This window comes from Bos grunniens, chromosome 9 (genome assembly GCF_055505025.1).
Source record: "Bos grunniens cultivar Pamir isolate PY7600 chromosome 9, Bosgru_T2T1.0, whole genome shotgun sequence".
Classification (NCBI taxonomy): domain Eukaryota; kingdom Metazoa; phylum Chordata; class Mammalia; order Artiodactyla; family Bovidae; genus Bos; species Bos grunniens.
In genome coordinates, this window is record NC_141173.1 from 84539975 (window position 1) to 84556188 (window position 16214).

The window sequence follows — 16214 nt, forward strand, 5'->3', positions numbered from 1 at the left end:
ACTGCTTCTTTATTTTGTTTTAATAAAATTCCTTCTAGAATAACCAGCCTCACAAAAGTCTATTGATGAAAACAGAATAAGAGATTTTATAGCAATTTCAGCAAGTTTTATATATTTATTTTAAATTTTGGAATCAAGTAAAGTGATGATGTATTTTCAAAGGTCATTCTTAATCCTTTTTCAGTAGCCAGTTCCAATAATTTATTCCATAAATTTTGGGTTCAATTTAAATTATCTTTTGTTGAAATATGTGAATTCTGGATACATTAATTTCTTACATGAAGATTTTTAAGTGAATGATAACTTTAGTATTATTCCATCTGCTATGGACTGAATTGAATATCTGCAAATTTATCTCTTGGAGCCCTAACCTCTGATGTGACTGTATTTGGAGATAGGGCCTTTAGGGATTTAAGTAAGGTTAAATAAGGTCATAAGAGAGGAACCCCTGATCCAATAGGATTAGTGTCCTTGTTAGAAAAAGCACCGGAAACCTTATACCCTCTCACTGTTTCTCTGTTTATGCCAAGGAAAATCCATGTGATTACATAGTCAGCAAGCCAGGAAGAGGGCTCTCAGCAAAACTGAATCCATTGGAACCTTGATCTTGGACTTCTATTCTCCAGAACTGTGAGAAAATTAATTTCTGTTGTTTAAGCCACCAGTCTCCAGCTATGGTATTTTGTTAGGTAGTCCAAGGAGAATAAAGCAATCAAATTCATAGTGTTTGCTGGCAACACTTTGCAAATGGTAATATCAAGATCATTTTTTACTCACTGATCATTATTTTAAAGTTAAAACTGTGATACAATGCAGGAGACCCAAGTTCGATCCCTGGGTCAGAAAAATCCCCTGGAGAAGGAAATGGAAACCCACTCCAGTATTCTTCCCTGGAGAATTCCATGGACAGAGGAGCCTGGTGGGCTACAGTCCACGGGGTTGCAAAGAGTCAGACACGGCTGAGCGGCTAACACAGCAATCTACAAAAAAACCTGTTCTTTACAGTTTCTAACTTTTAATTTTGCTCTTTAATCTTAGATTTCCTTTGGAAAAATAATTGAATTATTGCTTTTCCTAGAAATATGAAGGTTATTAAGTATATCCAAAGTATCAGTAAATACAGCAAGTCAGACTTTCCTATTTATATGTTTAAATGTCAGAACAAACCTTATTTCTTATCCTGAAGAAACAAAGTGCTTATTTTGCAGTTTAGACACTCCGGACACAATTTCTTTCTTCAATACCAAAAATAGCTGTTTATGGTCAGATTCTATATTATTATAACTGGCTGTGTGGGGAAAAAAATAAAAAAGGATCTCCAATTTGTAGTATTTACTGGTTTACTTGAAGTATGTATCACCATTGTTGATGATTTTAGTCTATGAAGGTAGTTTTCAGAAGAGAAATGCTAACAGTCAGTTCTGAGAAGCCAGTATAGGTTCTTACATAACTCAAAATTTATGCTATGTCACCAGCGTTGTTTACTTCAGCTGACTTTTTTTTATATCAAGACTTTCTCAATGAGGGAAGCATTGCACTGATTTGCATTCTCTCACAAGGGACATAACTTAGGTAGGTACTTCCAAATGTTTTCCTGATGCTGACAGTTGCCGCATCAGAACATACCTTTATATAAAGCATAAACTGTCAACCATGTTTGTGGATAAAACAGTTCTTCAAAATTTTACAAAATTTAGAGCTACTTGTACTTCTCAGTCATAAACGAAAGAGAATTTAAATCAGAGCAGAGATTTCTTTCTTCTAATTTTTGTCATTTTCAAACCACACATATACTAAAAGAACTGCCACAAAAAACAATATTTGCACATTCATCAACTTACAGTGAAAGAATGCTTTGCCAGTTTTATTTATTCAGGTAATTAGTCTTCCACATCATTAGGCAGTTTGGGAAATCATCGAGCTATGATGGTATCAGAAAGTAGACCTTGAATTACCTTCTTTACCAGAGTCATTGAACATTTCTAAGCAAATGCAGTCATTCACTAATATCTTATCATCTATATACATATATAATTTTTGGCAATTGCAAATGCCATTTCATATAAAACCCACGAAACACTAATATTTATATATGGAATATTGAACATATGCTTTTATCAGATTTTGAATTTGAGGTACACTAACTAAACTAGCACAAGTTTCTTTTTCCTTCTTCACAATTTCATGGAAAGAAGATATGTTCTTACTTTAGATCTTAGCAACTTCACCATACAATCTTTTTCTTTCCTTATTGAGAACATTCACCTTTTCACTTAAAGGAAGCATTTTACGCTTTCTCTTTGGTATATCTCAATTGCCAATATCACCACTCTTGGACTTTGAGGCCATTATTATTAATAAGTAAAATAAGGGTCACTTGAACACAAGTAATATCTGATAACAAGTAGTTATCAGATAGTAGTTATCAGATAGTGGTTATCACAAGTAGTCAATCTGATAACTGAGACAAGATGGCTACTAAGTGACTAACAGGTAGGATATCCCGGAAAAAGGGTAATTCACACCTTGGGCTCAATGGTGCAGGACCTCCAGAGAGTTCATCATTCTACTCAGGTGTTCAGCCATGTCTCTTTGCGACCCCATGGACTGTAGCCCACCAGGCTTCTCTGTCCATGGGATTTCCCAGGCAAGAATACTGGAGTAGGTTGCCATTTCCTCCTCTAGAGGGTCGTCTGGACCCAGGGATCAAAACTGCATCTCTTTCGTCTCCTACACTTGGCAGGAGGATTCTTTAGCACTAGCCTGAGAAGCCATGATGCTCAGAACAGCATGCAATTTAAAACCTAGAAATTGTTTATTTTTTGAATTTTTCATTTAATATTTTCAGACCATGTTTGACTGTGGAAAACTAAAATGGAGTAAAGCAAAACTGTAGAAAAGGGTGCTGGGGGGGTGGGTGGCGTGGGGGAGTGGGTACTACAAACAACTATTTTGATGATTTCACAAATTCATTAGCTAAAATAGCCTCCCAAATAATACATTATGGTTTCAGCATTTTATCATCAATTAGGAATAAATTCAACATACAAGCCAACATATTTTCAGGTAAATTTCATTGGAACTCTTTTTGCCTTGTTTCTATGAAATCAAAATTCTCCACATTGTCTGCATTCAAATACCATTGCCACACTCAGCAAATTGTGTCTTTTTGTATAAGAAAAAATTCTGGCGAAGCTTGTGAGACCACATACAACTGAAATTAGAGTAAATAATGAAAATTTTATTTCTCTGAAATAGAAAGTAATCTTATATGATAAGTCATAAAACAGTCAATTAAAATTTAATGTGATTGTAAAAACTGATAAAAATAAATGTTTATTTATTCTCAGATTTTATATAATTTGGGGTTACATTTGGCAAAGTAACTTCAAAAGGTCACACATTGTAACTGAGTTCTATTGCATATGGCTGTGCATGGGCTTGAGTCACAGGCAATTCACCATATGAATTGGAAAATGAAGTGGTTAAACCCTAGTCAAAGACATGAGTCCACCCATCAGGTTCTTAGATCTTGCAACAATGTCTAACTGCTGTACCTTTTCTAAATGCTTACTCTCAGTATCTCCTCATCAATTGGTAACAAATAATTCATGAACTGGCACCAATATTTGGATCACACTGTGAGAAGCACTTTTGTAGGAAAGTCTTTCCCACACATTGATACTGTTCAATACATTGGTTACATCATGAGACTGATGATAAAGAACTGCTATATCTAGTAAGACTTCATCATGACCTATATATTGTGAAAAGTATTTTATATGGATTATCTAGTTTAATTCTCACACAGCTCTTAATGCGGTGACATCATTTTCATCCCCACTTTATAGGTGGAGTAACAGAGGCTTAGAAAGTTTAACCAGTCCCTATTCTCACGTTATGTCTTCATATTAGTTGAATGAGAGACAAACTATGATGCTACCTCGGTAGTAGAATTTTAAGGAAGAAAAAAAGACCTATTTGTCCACAAGCAGTTCCCCACAGGCCCACCCTTCTTTCACACTGGCTTGAAATTGTCATTAATACATGAGAAATGGCCTTCAGAAGGTTTGAGAAGTTGCCTCCACATTTGCAAGGCTGTGTGCAATGTTTATCAGTAGACATCTTTGCCCTACATTTTTGCTTGGAGAGGAAGATAATCGCAAGTCTCCAGGTGGCAGATAATTCCAGGCTCAGGATGACAGAGGTGGGTTAGGGCCTTGGAGTGAAGAGTAGATGAGAAAGTAAGGATACCTGATCTGACCTTGATCAGCTTCAGCTGCTTGAGAATTCATTCCTTTCATTCTTCCTCTTTGTCTTTCCATATCTTCCATTTTTCTCCCCCACCTTCATTTTCTACTGAAACATCATAACTTTAGAAATAAGGCTTCTGTTTGAATTCAAATTCCATCTATACAAAACAGTAAAAAGTGACACTATCCCCTCATTCTCTTTTGCTTTTCAGCAGGCTGAGTGATCTCTAAATGCCTATCCTTGATAATTAAATAAAGATACCTACATTTTTGTCAGTTCTTTATTCATGGCAATAACTAATTTTAAAACTAAATATAAACTAATTGTGGTCCCTACCCCAGTTCTTGATTCATCAGCACTGTCAACTAAGCCTTCATCAGTTCAGTTCAGTTCAGTCACTCAGTTGTGTCTGACTCTTTGCGACCCCATGGACTGCAGCATGCCAGGCTTCCCTGTCCATCACCAATTCCCAGAGCTTACTCAAATTCATGTCCATTGAGTCAGTGATGCCATCCAACCATCTCATCCTCTGTCATCCCCTTCTTCTCCTGCCTTCAATCTTTCCCAGCAGCAGGGTATTTTCAGATGAGTCAGTGCTTCATAACAGGTGGCCTAATTATTTGAGTTTCAGCTTCAGCATCAGTCCTTCCAATGAATATTCAGGACTGATCGCCTTCAGAATGGACTGGTTGGATCTCCTTGCAGTCCAAGGGACTCTCAAAAGTCTTCTCCAACACCACAGTTCAAAAGCATCAATTCTTTGGCGCTCAGCTTTCTTTATAGTCCAAATCTCACATCCATACACGACTACTGGAAAAACCAAAGCGTTGACTAGATGGACCTTTGTCGGCAAAGTAATGTCTCTGCTTTTTAATGCAATGTAGTTAGGCTGTGTGTGCATGTGTGTGTACATGTCTATGTTTGTTTCTACCCAGTTTTTTTCTGGGAATTCTAGAACCAAAGAATCTTCACAAGTACCAACTTGTGTTGGTACTTCAACTCTAGTACTTTCTAGAACAACTTTTCTAAAACAAATCTAATCATGCCACATTCCTGCTGAAAATCTGAGTAGTTTCTCATCATCCTAAATGAAATCCAAAACCCTTGACAAAGATGTTAGGGTTCTTCTAGATCTCATCCGTGCTTGTCCTATCTTTCCTTGCCTTGTGTGCTCTAAACTGAAAGCCTCACTGTTGTTTGACAGTTTTGTTGCCTCTTTAGCTGGTCCGCCTTCCAGTCTTCCCTTTTACCTGTACAACTTCAGCTCATCCTTTAGGTCTCATCCTAGATGTTGTTTCCCCTTGGGTAGAATCTCCCTTGGCAAGACCCCTTTGCTCTTTCTCTGTGCTTCTGCAGCCTATCTTCTTTTTCTTTCAGTGATTGCAACTCTATGGCTATTGTGTATTTCGTGGCCAGGCTACCCACCCCTATAATTAATTACCTTGATGGCAGGGGCCTTGCCTCTACTTTTCAGCAATTTTATCTGCAGCAGTCAGCAAAATGCTGAACTCATGCAGACTCTCAGTGAAAGAATGTTGAATGAATAAAGCCAGTCTCAGTTATTATTGAAAATGCCATCATTACCTCCAAAATATTTCTCCTAATTTACATCACTTGACTTAAATTACATTACCCTACATTTCTTCAACCTTTGTAAATATAGTTAAGCATTGTAATTTATGGAATGTTGTGCTTGTCTACATGTGTTTTTGAAAATATTATTTTTATTATGCTTTTCTTCTTTCCCTGGTTATATGATAATCTTTGGATTATTTTTAAAGAATTATAGTTTTATTATTGGGTACACACAATCACTTGAATTCATTACACAAATCAAGTTGCTTTACTCTCAAGGCTGTAATTATTTTAATTGAATGTAAATAAGAGTTTCTAAAATGTTTTTGTGTGGCTTTTAAAATGAATACTATTGCATTTTTTTTTACTATGAGTTTGCTTATTAAATTATTTTGTCTGATATAATGCAAAAATAACAATTCTATAGCTCCTTTCAAGTTGGAATAGGTAGAATCAAAAATAATATTCTCTTATTAATATCAGAATGTATCAAGTAGAAGGACTCTTGTTATAAGTTTGGACTGTGGAATTTCACAGGACTAGAACAATGCTTTTGTGAGAAGAGAAGAACAGCCTTGTGAAAGGGTTGCTGTTTAAAAATGTTGAGGAGGGTGGGAAATAAGAAGTCTCATATATTTGTAAGGAATAATTAAGACATGTAGCTTCCCATTAAACGTTCACCTTGTTCATTCACAGTTCCATTTCCAGACCCCAGATAGAAAACGAAGTAAAAACTAGAGGCTGTGAATGTGCCTCATAAGAGTTCAGCACTGCCTGAGGATGATCAGCACCCAGCACAGCAGGATTCAGTCGACACCCGAGGTTGAGCAGATGCCCACAGGACATCTGTGGCCAAGCACTATCTACAGCATCACCACCACCACCACCACCACCATCACCACCACCACCACCATCACCACCACCCTACCAGCATCAATAAGGAAAGAAAAATCTATAATAGGTATCACGAGAGCTGCTGGCTCTCTGTTCTCAAGTGTGCCTCACAGAGAATTCACCAAAACAATATCCCCATCACAAATCCCAATACTACACCTAAACAATGAAAAATTTTCAACAGTCTCTGTAAATGTATTTAACAAGTGGTATACAGAAGAAATATTTAAAATATGTACAAACAAGGAGTTGCTTTAAAGATGTCCTTTTGTAACTTTTTATTTGTTAGTATTCCCTTATATCTCACCTGTGATAGATTTAAGACCTCATACAAAACTTAGCAATTAACACCTCAAAGGATATTCACCAACTAATCTTAGTTTGAATATTTTCTCTATCATGTTTTGGTTGTCCTTGACTTTATGACCTCTTGGATCTAATGCCAATTCTAATTTCTAGAAGGGGGTCTGCCGGGATCCGGCATATTGCATATTGAGTGCACGTTGCATATTGCATATTGAGTGCAGCACTTTCCACAGCATCATCTTTCAGGATCTGGAATAGCTCAACTGGAATTCTATCACTGCTGGGAGCCAGCGTGAGGAACTCCGCCCATGACAAAGGTCATGAGGAAGGAGGCTCAGCATACGCAAAGGCGGGATCGAGCTTCAGGAGTCCCCCTGGAAATTCTTGAGCATCTACCCCCAAAACCAGAGTCTGCCTACTTTTTGCTTTGTGCTTTCACCTACATCTCTGACTTTACGGGGGGCTGTCCCCCACTACCTCTCTCTGAAAAAAGAGTTAGCTTACAGCTCCAGTTAATAATTCCTGGGTGTGACAGTGTTTAACCTACAAACTCCTTTGGAAATCCTCTAGCCTGCCTGAATAGGTTTTTCCGGCCACATGTGATTGTTCAGAGCCTCCCAACTGTGAGAGGCAGGAGATGTTCTAAACTGTCTAAACACAGATTCTTTTGAGTAGTTAAAAGATTGATTAGAAATTGTATTGGTGAAGGGATTTTCACTTGTTGGGCCAATGTTTGCTGCTAAGTTTCCATATCCCTTACCTGCTGTGTCCCTGGCAGTGTATTGATTAATATAATTGGTGTAAGTAGTAGCCTCAATGTTTGTAACCTTGGACCCTTGAGTTAATTCTTTTCTTGACTGAGCCCACCTCACCTTTGCCCTATAGGAATGCAGCTTTGTCCAGTGCTTTTTTGGAGGCTGGTGCCTGACTTTGGAATAATCACCGTTAGAGAAAGATAAGTTTCTTAAAATGTTAACAGGCCTCCTGGCCAGAAGATGATGTAATTCACCTGAACTTTTGCATATGATAAGTTTGAAAGCCTGGCTTCGATTAGGACCAGGAACTGCTGTCCTTGCATGACTCCACCCCTTCCCCCATTATCCTCTATGCACAACTTAAGGTATAAAAACTACTTTGGAAAATAAAGTGCAGGCCTTGTTCACCGAAACTTGGTCTTCCCATGTCGCTCTCTCTCCCAAATTCTGGCTGAGTCTCCATCTGGAGCGTGGAACCCGCCATGCTTGCTAATTATGCCTGGGCTTCTAAGATCCGACCGGGGAGGCCTCAGTGTCTCCTCTCCTTCGGGAGAATGGAAGGACAGCTGCGGCCTACGTAAGTGGTGCAAACTTCTTGTCTTGAAGTTTTATTGGTCTCCCGCGTAAACCAAGCTACTCAGCCTCTTTTCTCCACTGAATTTTCCTACTGAGCTATCCTCATCCTATTACTCTTTATATCTTTGATAAAATATTTAAATAACTAGGTCGCCTATGCCGTCTCTCCTTGGAATACCCTGGATCAGCCGGGGCTGGACCCCGGCAGGGGTCATCTACAGGGAGTGAGAAAGGGCTTTGTCCAATGGCAAAGGGGATGGAGGGATTCCGCACTAAACCCCTTGAAGTTTCCCCAAATTCAGGTTGTCTGTATTCATATACAAAAGTTTCCTCTTATGAAGTCCTTCTCTGTATTGGTGTATAAAAAGTCAGGAGGTCACACTTTCTCTGCTTCCAGCACCGACACATGCTACTTGCTATACAAACTTAAGGATTTTTTTTTTTTTTTTTTTAAGAATACAAGTAAACATTAGAGAAGGCTCATTTCATTTCATACTTTTAAAAATTGTGCGTTTCTTGTTTGGACTATAAGCACACATAAAAGTTTCACATAATATTAACTTAGGAGAAGCAGACTTCATCCCTAAGCTTAACATCAAAAAAAGTAATTATTTCCTTCAAGTAGTAAGTCATCTTGATTTTAAATACAGACTCATAGGCAGGATTTCTTGAAAGCCTAAACTGGTTTTACTTTTACCCTCCTTTTCAGTGTGACATGAACAATAGCTCTCATCTTCAAACTGCTATAGGTGTAGTTATGATATAAATGTGAATAAATCTAAATAATTAAACTAGTTCAAACCTTTCTAACTAGAGGATATGGAAAGATGAAAGAGTGGGCCTTTTTTTCTCTTTTAGTCTATTTGATTGGCAATCATTTTCTGAGGATTTGTTCCCCAAAATACTCAGGTCATTTACCACCAGGAGCAGAGCTAAATGACCTCATTCAATAATAGTTTTACAATACCTTGAGGACCTCCTGTAGTCCTCAGGCTAACAATTCCTTGGATGGAATTTTGCCCACATCCTCATCTCTTGCTAATGTCTCTCTATGCTCCAATGAACAGACCCTAAATTCTTTGAATGAGTCTTGGTCTTTCCTGTGTGCTGGATAATCTTTCAGGAACGTTCTTTACCGAACCTTTTTCCCATCTGGACCTGACTAATGTCTACTCATCCTTTAGGTCTCAGCTCAGACATCACTTTCTCAGGAAAGCCATCCCTAAATCATCTCTTCACCCACACTCACATACACACCAGACTAATTGGGCCCTGAAGCCCATCCTTCTCCAGTTACTGGTTGCTTCTCCTTCTTTACCTCCATAGTATTTGCAAGTCTTGTTTAACGTCTGTTTTCCCCAAGTCTGTAACACTAGGGAGGAAGAGAATAGCATTTCTCATTCTCAACTGAATCCTGAGCAGAGCAGAGCATCTAGTACATAGAGGGTGCCAAATAAATGTGGAAGGAAAGAAAGGAGGGAAGAAGGAGGAAGGGAGAAGGGGGAGAAAGAGAAAGATCCATGCAAAATATTGCAATGCGTATTTTAGTGGATTTATGAGATGCATATAGACATTCTCTGGTCTAGCTAGATTATACCTTATTTCAAAATTCCTTTAGTTCTTAATCGTGTTGCGTCAACTCTACCTTCTACAACCCTTGATCTGTTGAAAATGCAGCTCCTATGTGGTTTACTGGTAAGATTCTGGAATGAAATTATACCAATTAGCTCAGCTAAGTGGAGAACACCTCAGGTAATAAGAAGAGGAGTGAGCTACAGTCTGTCATACGTGTTTGACCCAAAACTTTCTCTGGCAGAGACTAAATGTTTGTGATCCAGAAGCTGCAGGGCACCACTCAGTGGGTAGAGGAATATACCCACTCGTTGACTGTGACCCTCTTAATGTTCTTCAAAGCTTGACTAGACTTTAGACACATTTCTTCCTGACTTTGATGCCTTAACTTCCCTTTTCTCAGAGCTTTTACTTTCAAAATCATGCCAGTGTCAATTCTTTATCTGTAAAGAGAAATGTAAAATTTCTCCCAACCTCTGGATAGTTTTACAACAGAGAATTTTTTTCTCAGTGACCTAGGATCCATCCCTTTGAAATGTGATCATTAAGAGTGATGTTGTCATTGTTCAGTTGCACAGTTGTATCCAACTCTTCACAATCCCATGAACTGCAGCACACCAGGCTTCCCTGTTCTTCACCATCTCCCAGAGTTTTATCCCCTTCTCCTTTTGCCTTCGATTTTTCCCAGCATCAGGATCTTTTCTGGTGAATCAGCTCATCGCATCAGGTGGCCAAAGTATTGGAGCTTCAGCTGCAGCATCAGTCCTTCCAATGAATACTCAGGGTTGATATCCTTTAGGATTGACTGGTTTGATCTACTTGCAGTCCAAGGGACTCTCAAGAGTCTTCTCCAACACCATTGTTCAAAAGCATCAGTTTTGGGGCATTCAGCCTTCTTTATAGTCCAGCTCTCACACCCATACATAACTATTGGAAAAACCATAGCTTTGACTAGATGAAACTTTGTCTAATAAAATAATGTCTCTGCTTTTTAATACGCTGTCAGGTTTGTCATAGCTTTGCTTCCAAGGAGCAAGTGTCCTTTAATTTCATGGCTGCAGTCACCATCCACGGTGATTTTGGAGCCCAAGAAAATAATACCTGTCACCGTTTCCACTTTCCCCATCTACTTGCTGTGAGATGATGGGACTGGATGCCATGATCTTTGTTTTTTGGATTGTGGACTTTTAAGCCAACTTTTTTGCTCTCTTCTTTCACTTTCATCAAGAAGCTCTTTAGTTCTTCTTCACTTTCTGCCAGAAGGGTGGTGTCATCTGCATATCTGAGGTTATTGATATTTCTCCCAGCAATCTTGATTCCAGCTTGTGTTTCTTCCAGTCCAGCATTTCTCATGATGTACTCTGCATATAAGTTAAATAAACAGGGTGACAATACACAGCCTTGATGAACTCCTTTTCCTATTTGGAACCAGTCTGTTGTTCCATGTCCAGTTCTAACTGTTGCTTCCTGACCTGAATACAAATTTCTCAAGAAGGCAGATCAGGTGGTCTGGTATTCCCATCTCTTGAAGAATTTTCCACAGTTTATTGTGATCCACACAGTCAAAGGCTTTGGCATAGCCAACAAAGCAGAAATAAATGTTTCTCTGGAACTCTCTTGCTTTTCCATGATCCAGCAGATGTTGGCAATTTGATCTCTGGTTCCTCTGCCTTTTCTAAAACCAGCTTGAACATCAGGAAGTTCACGGTTCACATATTGCTGAAGCCTGGCTTGGAGAATTTTGAGCATTACTTTCCTAGCGTGTGAGATGACTGCAATTGTGCGGTTGTTTGAGCATTCTTTGGCATTGCCTTTCTTTGGAATTGGAATGAAAACTGACCTTTTCCAGTCCTGTGGCCACTGCTGAGTTTTCCAAATGTGCTGGCATATTGAGTGCAGCACTTTCACAGCATCATCTTTCAGGATTTGGAATAGCTCAACTGGAATTCCATCACCTCCACTATCTTTGTTCGTAGTGATGCTTTCTAAGGCCCACTTGACTTCACATTCCAGGATGTCTGGCTCTAGGTCAGTGATCACACCATTGTGATTATCTGGGTCGTGAAGATCTTTTTTGTACAGTTCTTCTGTGTATTCTTGCCATCTCTTCTTAATATCTTCTGCTTCAGTTAGGTCCATACCATTTCTGTCCTTTATCGAGCTCATCTTTGCATGAAATGTTCCTTTGGTATCTCTGATTTTCTTGAAGAGATCCCTAGTCTTTCCCATTCTGTTGTTTTCCTTTATTTCTTTGCATTGATCACTGAAGAAGGCTTTCTTATCTCTTCTTTGGAACTCTGCATTCAGATGTTTATATCTTTCCTTTCCTCCTTTGCTTTTCGCTTCTCTTCTTTTCACAGCTATTTGTAAGGCCTCCCCAGACAGCCATTTTGCTTTTTTGCATTTCTTTTCTATGGGAATGATTTTGATCCCTGTCTCCTGTACAATGTCATGAACCTCATTCCATAGTTCATCAGGCACTCTATTAGATCTAGGCCCTTAAATCTATTTCTCACTTCCACTGTATAATCATAAGGGATTTGATTTAGGTCATACCTGAATGGTCTAGTGGTTTTCCCTACTTTCTTCAATTTGAGTCTGAATTTGGCAATAAGGAGTTCATGGTCTGAGCCACAGTCAGCCCCTGGGCTTGTTTTTGCTGACTGTATAGAACTTCTCCATCTTTGGCTGCAAAGAATATAATAGCAGACCCCTATCTCAGTTTCCGTGGAAAGATGGAAAACTAACTTAGATAAGTGACAGTTATCAAATGCAAATGGTTTAATCACACTGGCCAACCTCCACTCTGAGTCCTCCAACACTTCCTCTCTAGCTCATGTGTGTGTGCGCGCGTGTGTATGTGTGTGTGCTCAGTCATGTTCAACTCTTTGCAACCCCATGGACTGTAGCCAACCAGGCTAGTCTGTTCATGAAATTTTCCAGGCAAGAATACTGGAGTGGGTTGCCATTTACTTCTCCAGGGGATCATCCCAACCCAGAGTTCAAACCCATGTCTATTGTGTCTCCTATATTGAAAGCAGATTCTTGACCACTGAGCCACCAGGGAAGTCTCATACTCACTCTTAAAAACCTTTCCAGGTTATGTTTCAGTAGAATTGAGTTCAGTATTTTTGGCCTATTGAGATAGTCTTTTATAAGGTGTTCTTTGCCTGTTTAAGTTTATCTAATGCATTTTTTTTCTTTGACCCGTTCTTGGGAAGGGATCACAGCCACTCACATGAGGTTTGATCTGGCTCCAATGTACACTTGAGTTAAACTGCAGGAACATTAATCATGGGAGATGTGAATGTTCTAGAAAGTGAACAAACTTTAAAGATTTGAACCTACAGATGAAGTGTCCGAAGTGTCATTTAGTAAGCAGGAAGATTATTTTTATTTTACGGAGCTAGATTGTTTTCTCTTAATGCTGCTAATTTGAAATAGCATTAGGAAAAAAAGCATCTGGTCACTTCTAAGAGATGCAAATTTGAACAATATCCAGGGGCAAAATCTGTGGTTGTCATGTTTCTGAGCTAAATCAATTTTCTACTGCATATAATGTAATTCATATAATGGTCTTGATCGCAACCTTCAAACCTTAGCTCTTTTCGAGAAGACCTAAGTACCTGGGTTTTATTTTCTTCTGGTTTGAAGAGCAACCAAGGGGCTTTGTGGTCTAGTTGTAAACAGCAATGAACTTGGGAGTCAGACTGCCTGGACCCATATCTGGGATTCACTAGGACTTCAGCTATTTGTTGAACATCTGACTCTGTAAAAGTGAGTAGCACAGAATCTGATGACTAATACATGCTCAATGGTTAGTTCTTGTAATTGTTACTGTCATCATCTTCATCATCATTTTCACTATTGTGAAAAACAAGCAAGATGTGATGATTCTATAATTTTCTACTCCCCACAAAAAAAGTGATCAATGGATAACAATATTGGCTTAAAAAAACTTTCAATCTTGCTGAACTGCTTCTTTCATGCATAACTCAGAGCTCTATTTGTGAGACTTTTGTCTTTCTCTCTCCCCACCCCAATCCCCACATTTTTTTAGTGATGGATGGGCAGACAGAGATGAAGTCATTGAAGGTTATGAGGTGGAAGCCAACGGGGGAATCACGATAAAGCTGCAGTCTCCAGAGGTCAGGTCATTTGATGATTATTTCCTGAAACTGAGGCTGGACACTAATACAAGGAATCCCTGGTTCCCTGAGTTCTGGCAACATCGGTTCCAGTGCCGCCTACCAGGACACATTCTGGAAAACCCCAACTTTAAAAGAATCTGCACAGGTAACTCATCTTCACAAAATCACAGCTCAAATTTTGATCATTTCCTCCAGCTTGTTCAATGAATGTAGAAGGTGCCAAGGCTGGAGACACAAAGACTAAATTTCCAATTTAATTTATAAAATAGCTTGAATGAGGAGGAAGTGTATGTTCCCCCAAGGATTCATGCTTCTATGTTCTGGAAACATGGAGACTGCTTTGATCTCTGGTGGGACAAGTCATAAGAAACAATAAATAAAGGAAAAGCAAACTGAGAATTCAAGTATTTAGTATTCAGGCCAGAGGAAAGAGATTTTTTGTAGGCATGCTTAGGAGATGTTAACCCACAGACATTAGTAAGCAGACTGGTTTGATCTCTTTTTCTTCTTTATGACTTTGCTTTGATATGAAAGCCAAAAGAAGATAAGATGCCACCCAGGGTCACATCACCAACATGGGTGTTTATGTGCACAGGTGACCAAAAAACTCAGTTACTTTCCTCTGTTTTACCAATGAAAATGTCTGTAATTATCTAAGAATACGGCTAACTACACAAATTATTTCTAGCTTTAATAACATTCATATTTTGATATGAGAAAGTCGTTTAATGATGGTTCTCAGTGGGACTGATACCCCCATGCACTGACCACTAGAGGATGCCCAAGAAGGGCAGTGCATGGTTAAGACCCTTCAGAGCTTGATGAACTCCACAGCATGTCTCCCTTCTCCCTGCCACCAGGAAGTACCAGAGAATTAAAGACTATCTATGACCAAATTTGGATTGTAGCAGTGATGGGACATGGGCTGAAAAGATTTTATTTAGAAATGTCTAGAACCTCAGTCTATATGACAGTCTCTAGGTTCATCCACGTCTCTACAAGTGACCCAATTTCATTGGGAAAAACAAATATCATATATGAAAGCATATATGTAAAATCTAGAAAGATGATACATATGAACGTATTTGCAGGGCAAGAATAGAAACACATGTAGAAAATGGGCATGTAGACACGGTTTGGTGGGGGGGAAATGGGATGGGATAAATCGGGAGATTGAAATTAACATATATATATACTACCATGAGTAAGATGGATAGCTAGTGGGAAAACTGCTGTATAGCTCAGTGCTCTGTGGTGACTTAGATGGGTGGGATGGGAGGGTGGGAGGGAAGTCCAAGAGAGAGGTTCATGTGTACATATAGTTGATTCACTTCCTTGTACAATAGAAACTAACACAATATTGTGAAGCAAATATACCCCAATTAAAAAAAAATCAGTGCACCAGCTGCAGTGGTTAAGACTCTGGACTTTCAGTACATCTACTGCAGGAAGCACAGGTTCAATCCCTGGACCATGAACTAAGATCCCACATGTCATGTGGTGCAGCCAAAAAGACGTGAGAGTGAACTATGCAAACGCCTGGGAAGGGCATTCCAAGCAGAGGGCGTAGCAAATAAATAGAGGCACTGGAATGCCTGGTTTAGTGGGAGAACAGTATGGAACTCAGGCTGCCAGAGCCAGTGAGTTCCTAGAATAACAGGAGGTAAGTAGGAGAGGCACATGGGGAAACAGTCCCACAGGACTTCACTGTGCCTTGTGAAAATTGTGGCTTTGTTCTGAGTGTGATAGGAAGCCACTGGGAAGTCTGAGCACAACAGAGATGGCATCAGTCTTATTTTTTCTGAACAGAATTACTTGCTGCAGTTTTTCAGCTTTGACAAAAGGGAAGCAGAGCAGTGAGGAGGTTGCTATAATAATGCCGGTGAGAGTGTGCTGGATTGGGCCATGGTTGTGGCAAGCAAGATGCAGAGAGCTGATTGATTCTGAGGCTCTTCTGAATGAGAGCTAAGGGCATTTGCTGACAGAATTGTGAAGAAAGACTGGTCTGAGCAACTGAAAAGATAGTGTCACTGTTGACTGAGATGAGGAAGAATCCAGGAAAAGTAGGTTTTAAGGATCAGGAGATAAATTTCAGATAAGTTAAATCTGAGAGCCTATTAGTGATGCAATT

The 16214-nt window shown here is 39.2% G+C and overlaps 1 protein-coding gene across 1 annotated transcript in view; it reads left to right on the forward strand.

The window, feature by feature from the left end:
* GRM1 (glutamate metabotropic receptor 1) overlaps positions 1-16214 on the forward strand; it is a 468587-nt gene that overhangs the window by 339202 nt on the left and 113171 nt on the right. Inside the window, exon 10 of the mRNA XM_086316176.1 lies at positions 13993-14228. Coding sequence (XP_086172302.1) covers positions 13993-14228 — 236 coding nt within the window. The remainder of the gene's footprint in view (positions 1-13992; positions 14229-16214) is intronic.